Source organism: Rhineura floridana, chromosome 15 (assembly GCF_030035675.1).
Source record: "Rhineura floridana isolate rRhiFlo1 chromosome 15, rRhiFlo1.hap2, whole genome shotgun sequence".
Taxonomy (NCBI): Eukaryota; Metazoa; Chordata; class Lepidosauria; order Squamata; family Rhineuridae; genus Rhineura; species Rhineura floridana.
The window spans coordinates 11702912-11728532 of record NC_084494.1 but is presented as its reverse complement, the minus strand read 5'-3'; the positions used below and the strand labels follow the sequence as shown (position 1 = coordinate 11728532).

Below are 25621 nucleotides of genomic sequence, written 5' to 3'. Positions count from 1 at the left end.
CCGCCTCACTAACATTTACTTCAAACGCCACAAGGTGAGATTCGAACCCGCGGCACCCAATTCATTTGTGGCCAACCGAAGTTAATCCTTAGCTCTTAATACCTCCCTCCCTCCGGCCCTAACCCCGCCTCCTCAATTTGCATTGAACCCCGAAGAGGCAGTTGAAGGAGCGCAGAAACTCGCACGCGTACTGCGTGGATCTTATTTTATTCAATAATAAACGAGCGAGAATGAGCGCGAAGATGCGCGGGCCGAGGGAATACTGAACAAGAGAAGCTGAAGTAAGGGGAGAACTTCCGGTGTTGAGCAAGCGGATGAGAGCGTACGCATGCGCGTGAGCCGGTGAGTTAGTTAAGCACCAGCTCCCTCCCACGATAGATTCAGAGGCATTGTAGAAAGTGGAGAGAGAAGACAGAGCGCTAAGGAAGCGAGGGAGGTAACTTCCGGTGTAGAGGGGAGGACGGCGCATGCGTGCGCCCGCGAGCAGCCGACGACTGGCCACTCCAGAACGAGGCTGAGTTTGTGCCGAGTAGAAAGAGTCGGGTACCTCAGTCAGTCTGGCAGTCAGTGAAGGGAGCGAGCTGGGGCTGCGGGCGGCCACGCAACTTCCGCTTTTCCTCCGATTATCGCAGCCCGAGACTGACCGACTGGGACAGGCTGAGGAGGCAATAAACTGAAAGGAAAAGGTCCAGCGGCTGCGCTGAGTGAAGAGGCACCGTTGGTGTCACTGGTTGCCGCAGGCCCGGCCGGACCGGGACGGCGGAGGGTGGAACGACGTAGGGGACCCGGCAGGAACCGGACCGGCACCCGTAGCCTGAGGAGCGGCCGCGCCGAGCTCCATGAATGGAAATCAGCAGCGCAGGTGAGGGGGAGGCGACGCCTGACAGGATACTCCTCGGAGTGGCTTGTAATGCTCGGCCTTGGGTGGATCTTGACACAATAGGAGGACTCGGGGAGGGAAGTTTTGGGGAGGCGGTTTGTGTGTGTGTGAGAGAGAGAGAGGGAAAGAGAGAGAGAGAGAGAGAGAGAGAGAAGTGGGGAGCAACTGCCCAATAACTGACCTTGAAGTTAGGAGGCTGGGGCAATTTTATTTTATTTTATTGCATTTATATCCCTCCTTTTCTCCAAAGAGCTCTAAGTGGCATCCATGGTTCTTCCCGTTCTCTTTTCATCCCCACAACAACCCTGTGAGGCAGGTTAGGTTGAGAGACAGTGGCTGGTATGCAGCTGCTGTGTAGCAGTTCTTCGGACTTCATGTTATGAGGCAGCCAGGGGTCCCTGGGTTATTTCTGTCACTACTCGAAAACTTTGAGAGTTGAAACATAATTGTATGACATACATGTTCTCTGTGACCCAAGTATTTAAGTCCATTGACTGCCTTAAATAGTGCTTTTTATTAAGTTTGTTTAGCATTGCAGATGTATCTGTTAAGAACGTGGACTAATCCTATACTTTGAGGTGTATTGTAACTCAATAGCTAGGACAGTGGAGTAGGAATAGTGAATTACGAGTGTGTGTAAGTGTTCATTGGTGAATAGGCCTATGGAGAGGTTGAAGGAAGGATGGGTCTAAACTCTTCATATGTGGGGCTCTAACTTGGAATGCTTGTGAGATAAATGTGTTCTTGGCTAGCAATAGATACTTTAAACATAGGTTACTGCTGTCACCTGAAAAATCAAAAAGTGTGTGATGTAATTGATCCTGAAAATCCAATTTATCTTTGAAATAATATTTTCCGCTGTGTATTTGTGCCTGACCTCAAATGAACCTTGGAATGGTTGACAGGTGGCAATGTAATATAGCAAACCTAGGTAACAGTACTAAATTAAGAAAGTTATTCAAATTTTGCATGGTGTTGGTAAATAATAAATAATAATAAATTTTATTTCTAGGCCGCCTATTTGGCCGCACAAGCGGCCACTCTAGGCGGCGTACAAGATAAAGTAAAATACAACATACAAACTACATAAAAACCCAAGAACTACAATATAAAACGAAACCGAACCCACCCATAGCTAAAACCAATGGCACCCAAAAGAAAACAAAAACAAAAGACAAAAACCCAGGCCACCTCAGCCAGCCAGCTTATGTATCCCTCCAAAGAGGGACAGGTGATGGAAATTAGTCACAGCTGGCTGGGTACCTGGGACCTGGTCCTGCAGGAGGCACGTCTGCCAGGCAGCAGTCCCACTGGGAAGGGTGGTGGAGGTGGTGGTCCAACAGCAGCAGCAGCAACAGCAGGCTCTCCTTCCCTGGGTGGCGATGTTCTCCTTCCTCCAGGCACTGGGTCTCCCAGGCCACCTCAGCCAGCCAGCTTATGTATCCCTCCAAAGAGGGACAGGTGATGGAAATTAGTCACAGCTGGCTGGGTACCTGGGACCTGGTCCTGCAGGAGGCACGTCTGCCAGGCAGCAGTCCCACTGGGAAATCCGACTCTTCTAGCTGAAATGAGTTGTGGTGAATCTTGAGTGGCTGTGTTAAAAGAAATGGTGCTTCTTGAAAGTTAGGGAGTAATTTAAATAGCTGTCCTGAAAGACTTGCTTTTGTGGACTCAAGTGGAATGGATTCTTGCTTACTGTTCTTTCAAAATGATTTCTTTCAGTATGCTTATAAATATAACTAGCTATTTCTTGAACCAAGCCATTATTAGAGAGCAATTTAATTCTTAAAATATGTGCAGACTCTTGAAATCAAATTTGAGCAATACTAGTGTTGGTCTTGTGGCATGCATGGCCTCAGGGCACATGAAGCAAGCATATCTAATCAGCGCTATCTATGCCACCTTCAAGCATCTCTGGTCAATGCCATTTATACCACCTTCAGTTTCATGATGGAAGAAAGGGAGGATATAAATGTACTAAATAGCCACTGGGGTCTCAAAATACTGATGTTGTAAGTTAAATCCATTTGTTAAATCAGACATACACAAACTAAAGTTTTCTTTTGCAGCAGTTAGCAATAACAACTAACATCAGTTGCAAAACAAATCCTGAAACAATGGATTATTTTAAAAGTATAATAAAAATAATATAGGAATATGATTTATGAATACTTAAGTAATAAAATATCACTTAGTCATATATGTGTGTATGTTTGTTGTTGTTATGTGCCTCCAAGTCGACCATGACTTATGGAGACCCTATGAATCAGCGACCTCCAAGAGCATCTGTCATGAACCACCCTGTTCAGATGTGTGTTGATGTTACACGTATTCAAAAGTGAGAAAAAAGCATTTTAGCTATATACCCAGTACAGAGATGTTCAGCTTAAATAAGTTTGGGCTGAATTTTTTTCACTGTACAGGATATATTTGGGTGACTCTTTTGTTTTTGTTTACTTTCTTAATGGATTTGTTTGCCTTCCTAATGAATTGTGATATAGTTGGTGTCTGTTTGCATTGTAGCCATTAATACCTTACGTTTCACTTAGTGAAATGCACACAGTCTTCATCTCTGTTCTTGGTATACAAATGATTCCTTTTATGGTTTTAATGTGGAGAACATTAATTTAACATTGGAGGCTGAAAGGTATTAGTATAATTACTGAATTGTGTGTCCCTGATAAAGGACTAAAAAAGTCAGGAGGCAGTTGGCTCTTCAAGTGTGCAATCTTAAACATATTTAGGAATGTCTTCATTGAAATCAGAGGAATTCACTGTCAAATAAATATGATTAGAATAATAACTGCAAATCTTAAATTCTGTGGACCTCAGCTAGCTTAGCTGGCAATTATCCCTCCCTCCAAAAAACCTATTAAATGCTATTTCCTCTAGTTTTCTTATGGTTAGAGGGAAATAACATTAAGTAGTTCTGGGAACTATATAGTACATAAAGGTCATGTGGGATTGTTCCCCCAAATTTCCTTTCTGAACCATTATCCTACAATTCCTTTCAAATCTTCTCTGTATTCCTTCCTTCTTTACATTGGGAAAATGTGATTAATATTTCTTTTATAGAGAGTGTATGTGACTTATCTGGTGAACAAAGATCAATGGCTAGTAGTAATGATGGTTATACGGTACCCTCAGGATCAGAGAGGATGCCTCTGAAAACCAGTCACTGGTGGCAGGCCTGTCCATAGCATCTGCGGGGCCCAGGGCAAAAGCATAGTTGGCCCCCCCACACATTATTTCTCTCTTTCAAATCTCCCGCCCAGAATAAGCCGGCAAACGCTGCCTGTAAATGCACTGCACAGCTGATGAGCGGGCGGCAGGCAGCACAAGGAAGCCACTCAGGCAGGGGATTCAAACCTCCTGCCTAAAATTAGCTAGCTAAGCGCCGCACGCACACCTGCTTCACAGCTGATGAGCAGAGGAGAAAAACCGCTCAGGCACACAGCCGAAGAGCGGGAGATTCCCCAAGAGTGGGAAGCGGCTGGCGAGACTGCATGGCTGAAGAAAAAAAACCCTGCCGCAGCCCATCTTCTCATCGGCAAGCACGGAGGCCCCCAAAGCGTGAGGCCTGGGGCAACTGCCCCGCTTTCTGGTGCCTAGGGGTGGCTCTGACTGGTGGGACAGGATTATTACCCTCATGACCTGTTTGTGTGCTTCCCATAGGCTTCTGATTTTCCCCTGTGGAAAACAGGATGCTAGACTAGATGGATCTTTAGTTAGATCCAGGGCTGTGGAGTCGGAGTCGTGGAGTCAGAGTCAGAAGCAATTTTGGGTGGAGTTGGAGTCGGTAGAAATGTACCAACTCCAGCTTCAAAATAAATTTTGATTGACAAATTTTTTAAAATATAAATTCAAAATGTCAAGTTCATCTTCCTGCTCACCCATAGCAAAAAGTAGGTAGTCTTTGGGTAAAGCCGTTACCTCTCAGCTTTAAATGACCCTACAACATTGTTGCAGGAATAAAATGAGAATTATGCAGTACTTTGTACTTTAAAAAGTGATGTAGAAATGAATAAATCTTAATGGGGAGTAGGGTTGCCAGGCTCAAGGCCTGAGACTGATTCTGTATCTTTAGGAGAACAGAAAGTCAGCCAAGTGCAGGTGTTCTTGCAACACTGTAATGGGAAAAACCACAAGGTGGAATTCTCCCTTCCCCCTGCACAACCTTTAAAGATATAGAAGACCTCTTGGAGGCTGGGCCTGGCAACCACGAGGCCTTCTGTATCTTTAAAAGTTGTGCAGGGGGAAGGGAGAATTCCACCTTGTGGTTTTTCCCATTACATTGTTGCAAGAACACCTGTTCTTGACTGACTTTCTCTTCTCCTAAAGATACAGGATCAGTCTCAGGCCCTGAGCCTGGCAACCCTATTCAAGAGTAGGAATATATATTTTTTAAAGGAAAAATTAAAGAAGTTACTCCATCTCATGTCACAGTCTCACATTGCCAGAATTAAAATGTTAAAGTAGTAGTCTTGAACTTTTTCAGATTTGGGATCTATCGATAATATACGATACTCAGTTTAATCTGTGTATGCTCTTGTGTTCTCCATCTGTTTCTTTTGCTTAAAACAACTTGGTTGTGGTGCTATTGGTGCTTTTAAATGTTTGCAGAAACCTTTCCTATACTGCCAGGCTTAAGCAGTCAATTAAGAAATTATTTTCTGTTATAGCTGATAAACTGTGATTCAAAAAATTCATGTGGATTTTATGGTATTGATATGATTGTTGTAAACCACTTTGATTTTTTAAAAAATGAAATTGCAGTATACAAGTATTTTTTTATAAATAAGTTGGTGCAACTCACTTGGGGGTTTGGACCCACCAACTGAAGACCAGTATGATAAGGTTCAATACACTGAACTATTTGTATGAAAGAGTTTAATAGCCTAATGTGCAAGGTTCAGGTTTCTTTGCACTGAGGCTAATTTTCTATTTAGGAAACCAGAAACAGTTAAATGGGACTAGTGTCCCAGTGAATCCTGAAGTCATATTCAGTATTGTGGTGCTTTCATATTCAACACTGGATATGGTCCATGTTGAGCACTCAAGGGCTTCTCAGATACAGCTTTGTTTATTTGCTTCAAAACGACTTATTTAACAAGCTGGTGACCTTTAACAAACAGGCAGGAGAATGCTATCAAGGAGGAGCTTTTAAACACCAAGTATAAATTTGGGATATAACGTGTCTTCTCTACTCTTAGACACTGCAGCCATTTGGGGGGGGGAGCAGGGAGAAGAGGGAGTTGGAAGATTTTGAAACCACACCAGTGCTGCTCCCAGTACTCCCAGTGATTGTGTTGGCTTCCTTGCATTTGGGGTAGTGGTAAAACTGGCACATCTGTAGGCAGAGGTTGACATTTTTCAAAACCAAAGAATGGCTGCACTGAGAACTTGAACCATGTAGTGCTTAAAAATACTGTTTTCTTCAAAACTTGCCAATGAAGGAAGAGGATTTAAAGCTGACTCTGTGGAAGTTTTGACTGTCCTGGGGGAGGAGGATTAAAAAAAGATAAACCCACTGAGGCAGTTAGGGGTTCTTAAGTAAAACATGTTTAATTGGTGCTTAACATGTTTATGGTTGGAGCTGCCATGCATAAGGATAATTTGCAAAGCAGAGTTCTGTGTTTTAACTTTCTGGGGAGTTTGGTGAGTTACCAATATAATTGGTAATTGGCTCATCTGTATTAATCTCACATCTTAAAACAATTAATACCATTCTGTATAATGGCGTGAATAGCATCAAAGAAAAATACTTTGCCAGCCTTTCGAAAAGATCTACATAATATGCATTTTGAAATGCTATGATAAGGGACCCACAAGGGACAGGTTTGGAGATCTCTTCCTTCAGCCTAAGTAACCCACCTGTCAGCTCCCTGTTTCTGAGTATGTAGTATTTATGGCTAGAAGAGCTAGCTGCCTATAAGATGCTACAGAATTCAAGACTCTTACTCTGGCATCACATATGGAACATGTCCCTCAGGCTGTGGGATTAAATTAAAATTTAAGCATGTACTTCTGAAATCAAGAAAAAGGACAATTGCATTTAAATTTCTCACTGAACTATTTTACTCCTTCACGGAAACATTTTAGCTACAACGTTATTATTGCATTTATATCCCACCTTTTCTCCAAGGAGCTCAAGGTGGCGTACATGGGTCTTTCTCTCCTCATTTAATACCCACAACAACCCTGTGAGGTAGGTTAGGTTGAGAGGCAGTGGCTGGCCCAAGGCCACCCAGTGAGTTTCATGACTGAGTGGGGATTCAAACCCTGATCTCCCAGGTCCTAGTCCAACACTCTAACCACTACACTAAATTGAAATCTTCCACCTGAAATATCTTCCCAATTATTGTAACATCATGTTCACGTGGGACAAAAGCACTATTAGAAATTCGAGGTGTGCATATAAAGCTGGGAGTTTGGCCCCAGGATTCCAACTATCTCGATATCTGTTGGGAGACAAACTCTGCCAAACAAGGCCCCTCCAAGAAATTTCTGACTTGTGTTGGAGATAACGTTCTCCTACAGAAAGTGGAGGAAGCAAGCAGAGGATCAGTTATCCTGGACTTGATTCTATGCAATAGAGATGATTTGGTGGATGAAGTGGCAGTTATGGGAACTCTGGGGGAAAGTGACCACACCATACTTGAATTCTTGATTTTAACAGAAGCAAAAGAGAGTTGCTGTTTGCGCACTCTGGACTTCAGGAAAGCTGATTTTAATAAACTCAGAATAATTGTAAGTACGGTTCCATAGCAAGCAGCCCTAGTGAGAAAAGGAGTCCAAGATGCGTGGGATTTTCTAAAAAAGAAAATTCTAAAAGCTCAATGGCAAGCAATTCCAACAAGGAAAAAAGGGGGGAAACAGCAGAAGAGGCCAGTTTGGCTTCACAAAAAGCTTAGAGATGACCTGAAAACAAAAAAGGACACATACAGGAAGTGGAAAGAAGGCCAGGCCACAAAGGAAGAGTGCAGGCAGGTATCACAGAATTGCAGGGATGGTGTCAGGAAGGCTAAAGCTGAGAATTATCTGAGGTTAGCGAGAGATGCTAAAAGCACCAAAAAAGCTTTCTTCAGGTACATCCATAGTAAAAGATAGAGAAAGGAAATGGTGCCACAGCTACTCAATGAGGATGGCAAAATTACAACAGATGACAAAGAAAAGGCAGAAGTGCTGAATTCCTACTTTGGCTCAGTCTTCTCCCAAAAAAGGGTCTATGACCCTCAGGGCTGTGGAGTCGGTACGCCAGGCCTTTGACTCAGACTCCTCTATTTTTCTACTGTCCGACTCTGTCTCCTTCATAAATGACAAATGTATATTAACTAGTAATAACAAATTTACTGTAGTAAAATGGTAGCACAAGGCATTTCATCACCACCACGTGAATCCAGAGCTTGGAAAAGTTACTTTTTTGAACTACAACTACCACGAGCCCAATCCCTGGGGCTGATGGGAGTTGTAGTTTAAAGAAGTAACATTTCCAAGCTCTGGATTCACGTGGTGGTGGTGAAATGCCTTGTGTTACCATTTTATTACAGTAAATTTGTTATTACTAGTTAATATACATTTGACATTTATGAAGGAGTCTGAATCAGAGTCGGTACATTTCTACTGACTCCACCCAAAATTGCTCACGACTCCTACTCCACAGCCCTGATGACCCTCCCGGGAAACATGAAGTAGAAGGGGCAGGATTGGAGATTGAGATTGATAGACAAATGGTCAAGGAATAACTAATCACTTTGAACGAGTTCAAATCGGCAGGGCCCGATAAACTGCATCCTAGAGTATTGAAGGAACTGGCTGAAGAACTCTCAGAACCGCAGTCTGTTATCTTTGCAAAATCATGGAGGACTGGTGAAGTGCCGGATGACTGGAGGAGAGCTAATGTTGTCCCTATCTTCAAAAAGGGCAAAAAGGAGGAACTGGGGAACTACAGACCATTCAGCCTAACATGAATCCCTGGAAAAACTTTGGAGCCGATTATAAAGCAGCCGATCTGTAAGCACCTTGAAAACAATGCAGTGATTACTAGGAGCCAACATGGATTTATGAAGAACAAATCCTGCCAAACTAATCTTATCTCATTTTTTGATTGGGCAACTTCCCTTGTAGACTGTGGGAATGCAGTGGACATAATATATCTCGACTTCAGCAAAGCTTTTGAGAACGTGCCCCTTGATATTCTGATTAGCAAGCTAGCTATCAATTACCTGGAGAGGTGGTGGGCTCTCCGACAGTGGAGGCATTCAAGAGGCAGCTGGACAGCCACCTGTTGGGAATGCTTTGATTTGGATTCTTGCATTGAGCAAGGGATTGGACTTGATGGCCTTATAGGCCCCTTCCAACTCTACTATTCTATGACTCAGTCATGGCTTATCTACAATAAGTGAAAATAGGTGGCTGTGTTCTAACTCAGTTCTGTAGTTAGTCATTCATGCAAGACAAACAGCAGGCTATATCAACCACAGATATGTGATGATAGACACAAGTCATGTATGGGTGGGCTTGTTAACCTTTACTTATCTGCTAGTCTGTACTGTTACACATCTCTAAAGTATTTTCCTGTAAATGTATGTGTAATAACTTTGCACACGTGGGTGAGGGGACATTATAGGTAAATCCCCTGTGAAGCAAGCAAAGGTTGGGTTTTCCCCTATACTTGAGGTGCTATAGACAGCTGACCTTTTTAGTCATTTGGTAATTTTTTTGTTTGCTTAACTGAGTTTTGTTTGTTATTATTTATGTATCTTGCCTTTCCTAAGAACATAAGAGCAGTGCTAGATCAGACCAAAGGCCCACCTAGTTGAGCATCCTGCTCTCCCAGTAGCTAGTCAGATGCCTGTGGGAAACCAGCAAGCAAGACATGAGTGCAACAGAAATTTCCCCTGAACTAGTGTTCAGAGGCTTACTGCCTCTGATTCTGGGGACCACAGACCATATAACTGGAGCTTGTCTGTGAACTTGTCTGTTCCTCTGTTAAAGCCTTCTAAGTTTGTGGTAGCGAATTCCACAGTTTGTGCTGAGTCCTACCTTTTGCCTGTCCTGAATCTTTCAAAATTCATCTTCATTGGATTACTTCTCTCTCCACACCATGCACAATTTTATATACCTTGATCTCATATCCCCTTAATCATCCTTGTTCTGAACTAAAAAGTCCCAAACATTGGATGGCATTCCACTAACATTTACTCAGAATTAGATGCATTGAAATTAATGAACATGACTAAGTTAGGTCTATTAATTTAAGTGGATCTACTCTGAGTAAAAGTTAGTTGAATACCACCCATTGTAATCTTTTCTCATAGAGGAATTGATCCAGCTCCTTGATAATTTCAGATGCCCTTTTCTGGCTCTAAGATATTCTTTTGGAGGTGCAGCAACCAGAACTGTACACAGAACGGGAAGTGTAGTTGCACCATAGATTTGTGTAGCAGCATTGTGATGATGGCAGTCTTATTTTCAGTCCATTTTTTAATGATCCCTAACATGGGATACTGCACACGGGATCTTCCATGGTGAAATTCAAGGTGGTGTACCATCTGCCATCCAAGACTGACCAGATGTGTTCAGCCTAAGCAAAGTTACTGCTTCATGTGCCTTCAGACCAAACATCTTCGTTCATTACAATTTGTAAGCATCTTAAACTGGTTTTCATCAGTGTTATTTGTTTCTTAATATTGTGTCCTATCTGCCAGTAGTAGGCTGAGCACACTAAATATATGAACACTTGTAAAATCATTTGAAAACAGCAGCTAGTAGGCAGTGTTCAGTGTTCTGGTAAAGCAGTAATGTTAGTCCTTTGATATCATATCCTGCCTTGTTTTGAACATTCTGAAATTTGTATTTAAAAAAGCAGCCATAGGACAGACTTGCCCAAACTGAACTTGAATAGAGCTTTTAATGCTTGTAACCTCTTTACACATAAATTGAAGTTATGCAAAAAAGTACCACATACATATTTTGTGCTCTCAAAACCCTTAATGTACTTGTTATGGTTTTGAATTATGATGCATTTTCACATAAAATCGGATACTGTTATACATTCTCAAAGCAATTGTTCTAGACTAGTAATTGTTGGAGGTATATGGAATGTAGTAAGTTGATCCATAATATATTCCATCTTGGGTCCACAACATGATGCTAAATGCCTCATTGGAGGCACCTCAGGTTTTACGTTTGTAGTATTTTTCATTGAGGATGTATGTGTGCTGCTACTTTGACACACACACCCCTGCACTACTATTAGCATTCTGGGCGGGGGGGGGGTCCTATTGGTGCCAATGAGAGCTTTTCTCCTCCGAAGGCTAATAGCAGTACTAGATTGATAATTCATCAGGATTCTGGCTGGGTTAAGGGTTAAACCATTCTTCCCCACCCCACCCCACCCTATGCTGCCATCCCAATTAAAAACATTTATTTATTAGATTTATATCCTGCCCTTTGTCCCAGTAGGAGCCCAGGGCTGTATGCCATTCTGTACCTACTTACTTTTTTCTTTAAAAACAAAACTTGTCATGTATCCAAGACATAGGTTTGGATCGTACATGGTTTGATCCCTCAATCTTAAAATGTAGGATTTAAAATGTAGGTTTAAAATTCATCTGAGAGGGTGCTGCTAGTTTAAAGTTTATGTGCAGGGGCGGTGGTTGATTAGAGTAACTATTTGTTCTGCAAGGTTAAGCTGCTTGATCCAGAACTGAGGTTACAGAGACTGCCTGCACTTCATGTTATGGCTTGGATGTGCTACCTTTTGTTGACTAGAATTGTAGAGCTTAGCCAAAGATTATCTAGTTCTACCCATTGCAGTAAGGCAGGTTTCTCCATTCAGTAAACATCCTCTTACACATGTCAGGTTCAAGCCCATTCACCCTCATATGGTTTAACTCATACCACCCAGATTGTGCATTAGTGGTAGAAATTAAAGGTGAGCAAGAAATAGTAGGTTTAAAAGTGCCTGAAGTCAAGGAATAGTGTTGCAAATTGGAAAGCTCAAGAAAGTTTACCAAGCCACATGCTATGGGAAAGGGAAGTTTTTAGGGTTGCTAAACTGTAAGACCTGACCCAAAACCCTTGACCTAAAACTCTAAAAAAGAAAATATTTTTAGGGATTAGATGAACAAAGCTTGAGAGATCATTACGGTTCATAAACTGACTTGCCAGGTATCAGCTAACCAATGAATTAAAGCTCAAGATAACTAATGCACATGACTTTAGAGATGTGAAGGCCTGGGGGGAAATGGAAAAATTGGGGGGGAACCCCCCGTTCCCATTTTTTTCTGAAAAATAGAAAAGGGAAAAACATTTTTTCTGAATTTTTCTGGCTTTCCCCTCCCAGCCCTTCAAATCTCTAGTCTTGTTTTTTAAAAATTAATAATTTTTATTGGTACAGTTAAGAATAACTCAACTCATACATTAACTGAGTGTGAGAGGGGTACATCATATGTAAAACATTTTTTGTTGCACTTAAATATACAAATTATTAATCTGTTATTATTTGGTCACCTTTGTGAAATCCATAGATTTTGAAAAGCTTTGGGAACATGGTGTTTATCTGCTGCATTAATGTATATAATAAAGCTCCGGCATTCTGCAACAATGCATTTTTGCATTTTTGTCCTTTTGCAACCTTCAACTTTTGCATCAATTTCTCTATTAATGCTAGTTGCCAGACTTTACCTCAACGAAATAGAGATACCTGTCAAATCTCTAGTCTTCTTACCTGCTTTGGTTTCCTTTTTGCTCTTGCATTGACTCTCACTGGGGGAACATAATACCTGATCACAGTACAAATGTATTTCTGTTTTGTAGCATTTGCAGTCAATACTCAATATACTTTGTTGAGAAATTTATATGTATACCTCAGACTCTATATTTATAGGCCTGTTACTATTTTCATACCTAAACTCTGTACTGAATGGACCAATTAAGTTCAGTATTAGTGTTCTTTTCTCCCCTTTCTTGTAGTAATATGTAGGGAGTTATTCCTCAATGGTGTGTTTCACTTTTGTTTTATGTATTTAAAAAGCCTTCAATAAACAATGGGTAATATCCAGTGGGGCCCATCCATGAGTGGAACAGACTTCTGCATGCACAGTGAGGCTTCCCTTCTTCTCTATTCCCCTGCACACCTTCAGTTCTGTTTCAGAGAGTTGGAGAACCCTGCAGAGCTGGTTTTAGAAGTGGTGGTAGTCACAGGTGCTGTAGGATAGAGCAGAGAGAAGGAAATTCCACTCTCACAGCACTGGATACCACCCAGTTTTTAAAAAGGAAACATTGTTTCTGATCCTAGACACTGAACATAAAACAAAATCTGTTCACTCTGCCTTGCTGATAGGTGTTCACTTAGCCTGTAGAATAACTCCATCCCATTATACAGCATACCCAGTGAAAAGGCATAGTAATGCCTTTTTAGCATCAGATGTAGACTTGGGTTTCAGTGCTTTTTACGTTCTTTGCAACCATTGTTTTCTGTTGATGGTTGTATTCTGATGCTGTTTAAGATTTATGTGTTTGCTCGTTATACACTTTGTTTTTGCTACTTCAGTTTTAATTTGTGTGTGAACCTTTGTTAATGGACAGCATAGAAAATGAAATAAACTGCAAATAAATCTCAGGAGGTAGTCACAAGAACATAGCAGGACAAACTCTTATGCAAAAAAATCAGATTTTGAGATTGCTTATTCCACAACCAGGGTATCATCACTGAAAAGGAGCATTGGTGACAATCTGCCTCATGTCATTTGACAGTGGCACATGGAGAAGTGCCTCTTAAGATACTGGGTGACATCAAACAGTGTCAACCTACTTGCACAATGGATTTCTGCTCGCAGAAATGGGACTGTCCTACCCTCTTGCCCTCCATGCACCCCCAAAAATCTGTTCTGGGGGATTAGTGACCTCTCTGAAGCAGATAGGCTGCATGCAGGGCCTCAGTGGAGGGAGGAGAGGAGGGGAATGTCCTGTTGCATCGGCTGGTGTGGCGTTGGATATTGCTTTGTCTTAGGATCTGGGTAGTTATAATATGGGAGAAGACAATTCTTCAGGTAATGGCTTAGAAATACAGTCTATAAAGAAGTAGAGATAAATGTGGCTTGATTACCTACCTAAGTAGCTGTTTGACTTACCTGATTTTTGGTATATTTATGCCTATTGGAGGCCTTGGCAGTTAGGATTTGTGATGAGGTTGGTGAATAAACAAGTTGCCATGAGAGAGCTTGTATTGCAAAAGCATTTTTATATGATATGATGCTAGTCTTATAATAGATGTGTCTTGTGTTTTTTGTGTTTTCTGAAAGCTCTTTACAATAAAGAGCAGTTTGTATATGGTCCTTGAAACAATGGGCTCAACAGATTTCAGTGTAGGTAGCTGATTCATAGGGTCGCCATAAGTCATAATCAACTTGAAGGTACATAACAACAAGAAGAAACATGATTCTACTTATTTAACTTCTGTTTGCTTTTCTCCACATACAAGAATGATATTGCGGTCAGGAGGTGGGAAGGTGCACAGTTTCTGTCACTGAGTAGGAGTGACAAAGGGGGTCATTTTTGGTATTGCCACATCTATTCTGACATCATCACAATAATGACATTTGTAGTGTGAATCATTCCAAGAATTCCAAAGGAGTTTTCAGTATTTATCTTTTTGTGTTTGAGACAGAGATAGCAAAATGAGAATTGACAATATTTACTTCCTGTGCAAGGAAATAAAATGCTGCAAACCAAAAATACAGCAGTGCTGACTGCATAGCTAGATACACCTGTTTGCACATAGTGAAAATGCATCCTCCTCTTGTTGTGGTAGTATTTCTTTCAAATGAAATGCTTAAGCCATTGAAGCTGATTGCCATGAGTGGTGAAATTTCTCAGCTGGTTCAGTTCACTTCTGGTTTTTCTGTCCTTTAGCTCCATTGGTTGCAAATGCACAGTGCCTTCTGCAGTTGTGCTCATCATGATTTTTTTTTTTAAAAAAAATCTTGTGCTAAGGAAACATAGGTACTGATTAAACATGATTCATTCTGTCCTATTGGGGATTAACAGTCAATTCTCAAACTATGAGTTGAATACAACAGTACCCTTCCATAAACTGAAGGAGTCCTCCTGTGAATGGAAAGAGCTGGGTCCAGCAGAGGCTCTTGCTCACAAAACTGAGGAGGTGGGGAGGTGATTTTTGCCAATTCATGCCCCCATACTGTTCTTGAAGGTTCACCCAAACCGTCAGAACACATTTTGGGGGCTGAAAGGGAAGAAGAGGAAACTGACAAATCACTTCTTCAAGTCCATGAGCAGGAGCCTCTGCTGGATCCAAGACTCCTCTGTGAACAGAAGGGCACTGTTGGATACATTCCTGTGTTTTCTTTTCCCCCTTTTTTTGCAGTGCCACATTGTCAAAAGACAAATTTGTTTATTTTACACATCACAGTGTGAAAGCCTTCTACTGAGGGAGAAACAGTGGGTGTGCTTTTGATCTTTGTGCAGAGAGCTAATGGGTTGGTTTTCAAGCTTTTAGGATCCTGGACCCACCTTTATCCCAAACATGCATTTGGGATCTATTTGATAATTTTTTGCCATATATTTGTACGGCTGTAGCACTCCAACTCACCTTAGGTAAGGCTGTGACCCTGTAGTGGATCCCAACTCACAAGTTGAAGACCAGCTGTCTGCTTGAAATCCTTTGCTCCAGGATGCTGAACTGAGGCTTTCTCACTAGCATGCAGGCTTTGAGCATGGGCCCTTCTCTTTAAAGAGAGGCCATTTGGTTGTATTTGCCATATTTTTCTTTTAAAAAATATTTGAATAAAATATAAAGTTCAACACTTTAAGAAGCTAAGAAAATGTGGAATTAACTTTGGAAAGTTTTCCTGAAATTTAGGGTAGCTCTGAGGAATAGGGATGGGTGTGGAAGACATAAAGAGGGGGAAAGGGAAACAGGTGGAATATTAGCTTCCTTGCCTTGAGATATTGATCATGATAACCACGAATCAGTGCAGGAAGTGTGAATTAGATCCATAAAATGCTGCATTTATAATAGTAATAAGCAAGTTTTGTAACACTTCAAAAGGCACTGATGGGGCCTTATTGGGGAATACTGGGTTTAGATTTAGCCATTGTTATCTGAAAAGGATGAATTCACACTGAAAACCAATGCAAAGAATGAGATGATTACAGGAATAAATGGAACTAGTAGAGCTGCATTACACGTTCCTCACAAGTTCCACTGTTGGGGGAAGAATGATTAAGGGTGATCCTTGGTGAGAGCAGGGCGCTTTAGGGGTACTTGGCTTGTTTAGCTTCAAAGGAAGAAATAACGGTGCAGTATATTAGTATACTTAGAAATATATTGGGATTATTCAAAGGGCAGAGAGACTCAGATTAAAGAAGATTGCAAGCGCAAGAACTAATTAACACCAATAGAATGTGAACCCGTTTTAAGTGGGAAACAAAGACGTTTCAAACTGCTAGAGCTATACAATTCTGGTATAGGTCTTCCTGGAATAGTTATAGGAGCCAAGAACTTCACTTGGTCAGAAATGGAGTTGGGTGCGTTTATGAAGGATGTCTTGCAGCTTATACTGGCTGTGTTTGCATGTCATGCTAAACTATAGTCTTGAGATGTTGCAGTAGTTTTGTTCACCTTCAGGGTTTACCTGATCACTGTAGAGAACTTTCTTTTAGGTAAGGTTGGCTAGCTACAGGGTGGTGGGTGGGGTGCTAGCATTTTTGTATATTGGTTGGCTTGATTCCTAGAAGAATTATGACTTCTTTACTCCACAAATTAATGGCACAGTTTGGTTTGAATTTTGTTGAGTAGATCTATGGCAGGCTCTGAGTACTTGGTCTTGCAAAGGGGTCAGACTAGATGATATTGTAGGTAAGTTCCTGATGTTATGTACTTTTGAGTCTGAGTAAGTGTTTTCTATTGCCTTTTCAGCCCTATATTTTCCTCTTTATCCTAGAAAACCCTTGTATTTTGAACAGATTTAACATGCACTTATTTAATCCCCTGTTCCAGGCCTGGTCATGACCCGAAGATAACTGGGGGATGTAGAACTCCAACCAATCTTCGACTGCTGTTGTGTAATGCCAGGTCTGTGGTACAGAAAACATCTCTCATCCATGACATGATCATGGATGAGAACGCAGACCTGATATGCATTACGGAGACATGGCTGGACGAGGCCTCAGTTCCTGTGCTTGGGGCCATGTGTCCAGCTGGTTTCCAGTACGCACAGCAGCCGAGGATTAGTAGGCGGGGAGGGGGAGTGGCAGTTATCTATCGGGGGTCCTTGATTTTTGCCAGACCCCCTCTCCACGAGACCAAGTTTGTTGATTGCATGTATTGGAGGTTGGGCCCTAAGGGCAGTTTAGGGATTCTTCTTGTGTACCGCCCACCCCGCTGCACAGCTGACTCCCTGACCGAGGTGCTGGAGGTTATCTCGGCTGTGCGGGTTCTCTCCCCCAACCTTTTGGTTCTGGGGGATTTTAACCTGCATGCCGAGACGGATCTCATAGGAGCCCCTCAGGATTTCATGGAAACCATGACTTCCTGGGAACTGCACCTTAGTAATTGTGGGCCCACCCATGTAGCTGGTCATGCTCTCGACCTTGTATTTGTCTCTGGAGGGGGTGGTAGTGCTCTGAAAATGGGGGCTATTTCTTCGAACCCCGTGTCATGGTCAGATCACTATCTGGTGAAAATGGACCTCTTATTGCCACACACCCTCTGCAGGGGACAGGGACCGATTCGGATGGTCCGCCCCAGACGCCTGATGGAGCCAATTGGATTCCTGAATGTGCTGGGAGATTTGGAGCTGTCTGAAGGCCGCCCGGTTGAAACCTTGGTGACAGAGTGGAATAAGGAGCTCACCGGGGCAATAGACCGGGTGGCTACGAAACGCCCTCTCCCCCTGAATAGAACCCAGACCGCACCATGGTATACACCACAGTTGCGGGGTCTGAGGCAGGAGGTGAGACGGCTAGAACGCCGGTGGCAGAAGTCTCGCTCCGAGGACGATCGGACACTGGTTAGAGCAGCAGTAGCAGCCTACCAAGTGGCAACAAAGGCAGCAAAGAAGGGCTTCTTTGCTGCCTCTATTGCATCCGCAGAGTGTTGTCCCAGGAGGTTGTTCCAAGTGGTCCGAAGCCTGGTCGGTCCAGCTGCCCAGGAACCCATGGAGCACTCGAAAGCCTCCTGTGACGCATTTGCAAAACATTTTGCTGATAAAATCGATCGCCTGAAGAGCGTAATTCCGCACGCCGTGGACACAGGAAGTGGGCCAGAGGTGATCAGTTGCAATTCGGTCCGGTGGGATCGGTTTCAGCCTCTTCCCTCTGAGGAAGTGGACAAGGTGCTCTCTACTGTGAGACCGACCACTTGTTTGTTTGACCCTTGCCCTACGTGGCTCATTGTGGGCTGCAAAGAGAGACTGAGCGAAGAGATCATGGCGGTGGTAAATGTTTCCTTGGAAGAGGGTGCATTACCATCCGCCCTCAAGGAGGCGGTAATAAAGCCCATCTTGAAAAAACCCTCCTTGGATCCCCAAGATTTAAACAACTTTCACCCTGTCTCCAATTTACCATTCTTGGGCAAGGTGATCGAACATGTGGTGGCCAAACAGCTACAGAGACACTTGGAGGAAACAGATTACTTAGATCCATTCCAATCGGGCTTCAGGACTGGATATGGAACTGAAACAGCCTTGGTCGCTCTGGTGGATGATTTAAGGAGGGCGTTGGATAGGGGAGAACACTCCTTCCTCGTCCTCCTGGATCTCTCAGCGGCTTTTGATACCGTTGACCACGGTATCCTCCTGGATCGCCTGGAGGGAATGGGAATTGGGGGCACTGTTTTACGGTGGTTCCATTCCTATCTCTCTGACAGGCACCAGAGGGTGGCATTGGGAGAGGAGGTTTCAGACCCTTGGCCTCTCAATTGTGGTGTGCCACAGGGTTCTATCCTCTCTCCCATGCTGTTTAACATCTATGTAAAGCCGCTGGGAGCTATCATCAGGAGATTTGGGTTGCAGTGTCACCAATATGCGGATGACACTCTATCTCTCATTTAAGTTCTCACCGGAGTTGGCTGTGGAGACTATTTCCAAGTGCCTGGAGTCTGTAAGTGAATGGATGGGAGGAAACAGGCTGAAACTGAACCCTGACAAGACCGAGGTACTGCTTGTGGGAGATAAGAGAAGGATAGGAGATATTGACCTGACGCTGAACGGGGTTAGATTGCCCCTGAAGGACCAGGTTCGCAGCCTCGGGGTCATTCTTGACTCCCAGCTGTCCATGGAGGCTCAGGTGTCAGCGGTGAGCCGGGCAGCTTGGTATCAATTACGTCTGATACAGAGGCTGCGACCCTACCTTCCGGTCCATCTGCTCCCACGGGTGGTGCATGCCCTGGTCTCCTCTCGCTTAGACTACTGTAATGCGCTCTATGTGGGGCTACCCTTGAAGACGGTCCGGAAATTACAACTGGTACAGAATGCGGCGGCACGGCTGATTAAAAACAGCTGCCGCCGGGATCATATCACCCCAGTGCTGGAAGATCTGCACTGGCTACCAGTTGTGTACCGAGCCCAATTCAAGGTGTTGGTGTTAACCTTTAAAGCCCTATACGGTGTCGGTCCAGTTTATCTAAAGGAGCGCCTCCAGCATCACCAAATATGCCGCCTGACGAGATCTGCCTCACAAGACCTTCTCTCGGTCCCACCAGTTAAGACAGCTAGGCTGGTGCGGACCAGAGAGAGGGCATTTTCGATTGTGGCCCCCACCCTCTGGAACTCTCTGCCATACGACCTTCACCATGCCCCCTCCCTGGTAGGTTTCCGCCAAGGATTGAAAACTTGGTTGTTTCAGCGGGCATACAAGTCTCCTAGATAATTTTAGTTTACAGTGTATAGATGTAGGTTGGTGGATTATAATTGTTTTATATGTTAAAACTGTATTATATGTTATATTTTTAATTATGTATGCCGCCTAGAGTGGCCGTTCATTCAGCCAGATAGGCGGCCTAAAAAATAAAATTTTATTTTTATTTTATTATTAATGTATCTGCTACCTGTTGCACATTTGGAACTCTAAACTATACATTATATATTTTTGGCAGGACCCGTTGGGGCTCAGCCCCTGCTGATGGTGCCCAGAAGGCCTGGCTATGGTACCATGGGAAAATCCATTAAACTGCTGGCCAACTGCTTCCAAGTTGAAATCCCAAAGATTGACGTCTACCTCTATGAGGTGGATATTAAGCCAGATAAGTGTCCTCGGAGGGTGAACAGGTAAGTCAGAGTGGTAAACATTACTACATCATACTAATGTTTGTGTAGTAGTTAATAAAGTTGGATGCCATGTGCTTTTTTTTTGTACTATAGCAATCTTAAGAGGTGACAATGGAGACTAATCTGTCTTGTTCAAGCAAAATACGTTTGCTTTTCATTTTGTCAGTTAATCCACAGGCTATGTCTCTGGGTGTTTTGCATAGCTGATGCTGAGAGCACTGTGGATTGTGGTGCTTGCAGCTTATCTTGAATTATCTGTAGCTTGAACATGCATTCTTTTACTTAACACTCCAAACCTGGAAAATACCCAAATTAAGAATTGCTTGTGAAAACTGTATTTCTCTAGTAAATAAACAGTGGCTGGAATATTTTATTATGCTTGGAGACAAGTACTATTTTTGTGTTAGGCATCACTAGAACATGAGTTCCCAAATTGTGGTCCACAGAGCACCTGTGGTCCTCAACCTTCATTCAGGTAGCCCTTGTCATGTCTGTAAAAATACAATTACAGTCAGACAGCATCTAGCACAGTGCATTATAATTGCTACATAAGGCAAAAAAAAAAAAAAGTCTGCCAAGGCCCTCAGCAATTTTCGAGTGGACCATGGAGGAAAAAGAGTTGGGCAGTTCCAGGAGAAAATGGGAAGACATCAGATCCAGCCAGGAATTAAAAACAACTTTTTAAAGTTAGCATTTTATTGTCAAGAATTTGATACTGTCTTTTCTGATAACACTCTTTATACAGTTGAACTTCTACAGTTGACTTCAGAGTGGTTTCCTGTCCATATACTAGTTTCTCTTTGCTACTGGAACTGTTTGCTTATTTGTGTGGCTGAGTCAATTAAGTTCCTTGGTGGGCTGCTTAATTTCTCATTGTTGTAGCTCAGTGGGAATGCTTGCTTCACTCCCGGTAGGCAGAAGAAGAATTCAGCCAGTCACAGTTTAGATTTGATTTGATTCTGCTTACGCTGTGAGATGAGGCATTACAAGCAAATTATAACCTGTAACTTGAATGAGCCTCAGTTTGCCCTTTATAGAAAAATGTGGGCTCCTGTTTAGATAATGCAGGTGTTAATTTAATTTAGAATGGTTAAACTAAAAGTTGAGTCCTAAGACTTCTGTCCTGCCTCTGTGTTGGACAACCACACCTTCCCCTAAGTATAGCTGATGCTCATAATGCATTGTTTATAAAATGGTATTAAAATAATCCATCCTGTCTTCATGATTTTTCTTACAATATTTCTTGCAATAAACAGTTTAAGGAGCTTTGTCTTGTTCCCAAATCCCACCTGGCCCCTCTTCTGGTGGGGTTTGAAGTTTGTGATCTTGTCTTCCTTCCAAGAAGAGGCATTTATCCAATTGTTGTGACTATCCAACTGGATGCTGTACAGAGATGAAACGCATATGAAGAAATTTGGGTTTTAATTTATTTCAAATGTTTCAGTATTGTTATCTATTCAGACGCTAGAGGCTGAATATGTTAGAAATTCAAGATGCAGAATTGTTTTGTTTTTTAAAAAATGGAATTCTAAAGTCTTTGCATCCAAATAAGTGAGAAATCTTCCGTTGCTCAGTTGGTTAAAAACAAGTAGCTAAAATGCCTGACTGGTCTAACTTGCAAGAAAGTAGAATAACTCTCTCAAGTCCCCACGATTGAATAGTTGTAATACTAGAGGTTTGAGGTGTCACTCTATGGTTAAGACATGCACTATGTTTTCACCCACTTGGGAAACAAAGTAACCTCGTGTAATTTACAGAAATTTCAGATGACTTCAACTCTATCTGTGGTAGATTCTGCAATATACAATTGGCATGAACTCATGTTTTTGTAACTGACTTCATACTTGCTGAAGAGTTTCATCAGCTTTTGTTTGTATATTGCAGCCATGGATGGGTCACAAGTTCTAAGGATTAGTTTTCCTATTTAAAACTTTGTTAGCTTTGACCCCATAACCTTGCTGGATGCTACTTAAAATATTGATGCTTTGAGTATTTTGAAAATACTTGGTTTGATTAACTAGTGTGAAGTAGGTAATTGTAGCTGATAGAAGAATTGAGTTCAGTTGCTATGAGTCTAGTCCTTCGAAGTCTGCTTATTCTAGAGAAGACCAAAGAGAGAAAAGTGATGTAGAAAAATAAGGAGATGTGGTATAGTTGGATTTCATCTTATTTGTCAGCCCAAGAAGTTTTAAGAAAAAAGTTCATATTGATCCTTTCCAACATTATTTATTTATACAAATCTCAAAGTGGTTTACAACCTAGATTAAAACTTTGAACAAAACATCACAAAATATTAAAAGAAAACATTACAGATTCAAGCCAGATATAAAAACACACATTCAAAACAGCATAATTAACAGAAAAATAAAAGTATTTTCTTAAACATAAACATTATGAGTTGAGAATCAAATACAAACTCCCAAAACAGCATAATTAGTTAATTAAAACAACTGTACTAGGAGCTACACACACCCCAGTAATTCCTCACAAATATGTCCTCCATGTCTAAATCCCACTGATTCATTCCCACAAACCACACAGATAATTTATCTCCCGCCAAACCACGTTAAGGAACAAATGCTTAGCCTACAAAAATATATAACAGCCAACACAACCACTCCCTCGCCGTCTCTCACCCAGGTAGGGCCATACTCAATACCTGTTCAGTTTCTCATACTGAGAAACATTGGGCATCTTTGAACATACAAAAACATGACAACCCAGACTTTCATTCAATTCAACTATCACTCAATAATCTCTCTCTCTCTCTCTCTCTCTCTCTCTCTCTCTCTCTCTCTCATATACATTCAACAGTACAATATTAAAGGGGATGATGCCCTCATGGAGACCCCAAACGTTCTGCATTGCAGCAGCCTTCATAGCTAACCTATAGGCTGGGCACAGATGAGATTACATGTTATTGATCTACTAGGCCATAAGAGAAATTCCTTTTTCTCTTCACACATCTTTCTTCTTAATAGCCCATTTTCCTTCAGAGTGTGGAGGGGGAGGAACAGGAAAAATTACCCAGTATCACTGAGACAAGTACAGAAATGCTACCACTGGTTGCTCTTTTCTGGTATGTGTATGCATGTGTGCGTGTGTATGCTACTACTACTGGGTGCCGCCCTGGGCATCTACTGGGAGGAAGGGTGGGAAATAGAGGGATTAGATATTTCTATCCCCATCAGCTTTCTTCTGCTTGCTGGAGGGATAATCTTTAAAATCCTCAGCAGACACACCACCGACTTGCTTGGCCTGTTCTCGCACAAGAAGCCTAAGAGGTGGCTAGGTTTTAAATGCTTCCTTCTGCTTTCTCATGCCAACAGTGGAGAACATCTCAAAATACCTTAGGTGCAGCTGGCAACAATGTATTGCACATATGCACGCAAATGAATTCTATGACCATCCGCACCCCTTGAGCAGTAATGGAAATTCTCATTTGCACACATTTGTTTCAACAGTCCAGTGCAAAAGGGCACATTTACGCTACAAACTTAAACTGGCTGAGCAGGCATCCCCTCTCACAGACTCCTATAAACTTTTTGACAGGGTGGAAGAGAATCGGGTTGTATCCAGCCTTAGTCATACTCTGAGTAGACCCATTGAAATTAATGGACATAATTAACCCAGGTATGTTACTTTCAGTGGGTAGTATTCAGTGCCAGTCCTACTCAGAGTAGACTCATTGAAGTTAACAGACATGACTAACTTAGGTTCATTAATTTCAGTGGGTCTTCTCTGAGTTGGTCTTAGCTCTACTCGGAATAGAATTTAGCTGGATGAACTTAGTTGGATACTGCCTATTGCATACTATCAATCAAACACAGGCCATCTGGGTCTCATGAAAATGTTAGTTTAGCACCATTTCTTTACTTCTGATGGCAAATTATTTTACTTTTCCAGGTGTTCAGTTAATTTGTATGAAGATCCTAATGACATGTTTCTGCTTTTAACTGCTTTGTATATTGGTCTGTGGAAAGAAGGGACAAAAACATTTTAAATAGAGTCTAGCAGCCAGGCCTCCAGGGTTGAGATGAGTTTGGACAGGGAGCCAAGGCATTGTTAGTGAACACCTGGTGTGTATTACTAAGAATGTCAGAAGAAGGCTGGTGTTCAGGAGGTAATAATGAGGCAGATATATGTTCTGCAGTGTAATGCCTGACTCTTGATAGCATCAAATATAATTTTACTGAAGTTACCACATGCCATCTAGGTGCATGTCTAAGGGCAGATCTATCAACCCTAGTTAGTGTGCAATTGAGACAGTTGTGGCACTAGTAGAGAGCAGCACAAGTGGCTCCAGATGGTATGAACAGGAAAATTAAGGCTACATGCCACCTACCCTATATGTTTTAGCCTGATTTTCTCCCACCAAATACACGTGTTTTTAATTAAATTTCTCCCCACTCATAATAAAATCCTCTGCTTTGTAGTAAACTACAGTAAAACATGTAAGTTGAACAGGCAATAATTCTATATGCAGTATAAATAAATGGCAAGCTTTAAAAAGACAAAACTCCATCTTAAATCCAGACTCAAATTATTTTAGTTTTCCCTTCTTGTGTTTTCAATACCCTTTTCACTCATCTTATCATGGCCCTGTCTACCCTTGCTCTATCTCCTTTCAACTTTTGTCTATGCAGTCCAACCTCTAAGTTGGATTACTGCAATGTGCTCTATGTGGGGCTGCCCTTGAGGTTGATCCAGAAGCTGCAGCTAGTGCTCCTCTGTGTGACAACCTTTCATGTACTTGAAGAGTGCTGTCATATCTCCCCTCAGTCTTCTCTTCACAAGGCTAAACATGCCCAGTTCTTTCAGTCACTCCTCATAGTGCTTTTTTCCAGTCCCCTGATCATCCTTGTTGCCTTCCTCTGAACCTGTTCCAGTTTGTCTGCATCCTTCTTGAAGTGTGGAGACAAGAACTGGACGTAGTATTCCAGATGAGGCCTAACCAGTGCTGAATAGAGGGGAACTAATACTTCACGCGACTGGGAAACTATACTTCTGTTATGCAGCCTAATATAGCATTTGCCTTTTTTGCAGCCACATCACACTGTTGGCTCATATTCAGCTTGTGATCAAGAACAATTCCAAGAACCTTCTCACATGTCGTATTGCTGAGCCAAGTATCTTATAACTGTGCATTTGGTTTCTTTTTCCTAAGTGCAGAACTTTGCATTTATCCCTGTTGAATTTCATTGTTTTGTTTTCAGCCCAATGCTCCAGCCTATCAAGGTCCCTTTGAATTTTGTTTCTGTCTTCCACAGTATTAGCTATGCCCCCCAAGTTTGTATCATCTGCAAATTTGATAAGCATGCTCTGTACCTCCTCATCCAAGTCGTTAATAAAAATGTTGAAGAGCACTGGGCCCAGGATCGAGCCCTGTGGTACCCCACTCGTTACTTCTGCCCAGTTTGAGAAGGAACCTTTGATAAGCACTCTT

At 42.2% G+C, this 25621-nt stretch overlaps 1 protein-coding gene across 2 annotated transcripts in view; it reads left to right on the top strand.

Moving 5' to 3' along the window:
• Window positions 1-238: 238 nt before the first annotated feature.
• AGO3 (argonaute RISC catalytic component 3) overlaps window positions 239-25621 on the top strand; it is an 80195-nt gene continuing 54812 nt past the window's right edge. For both annotated transcript variants that reach the window (XR_009759102.1, XM_061596254.1), the window contains exons 1-2: window positions 239-862; window positions 20004-20175. Coding sequence is in view for 1 of the 2 variants with exons in the window: in XM_061596254.1 (XP_061452238.1) it covers window positions 844-862; window positions 20004-20175 (191 nt within the window). In the remaining variant the exon portion in view is untranslated. The remainder of the gene's footprint in view (window positions 863-20003; window positions 20176-25621) is intronic.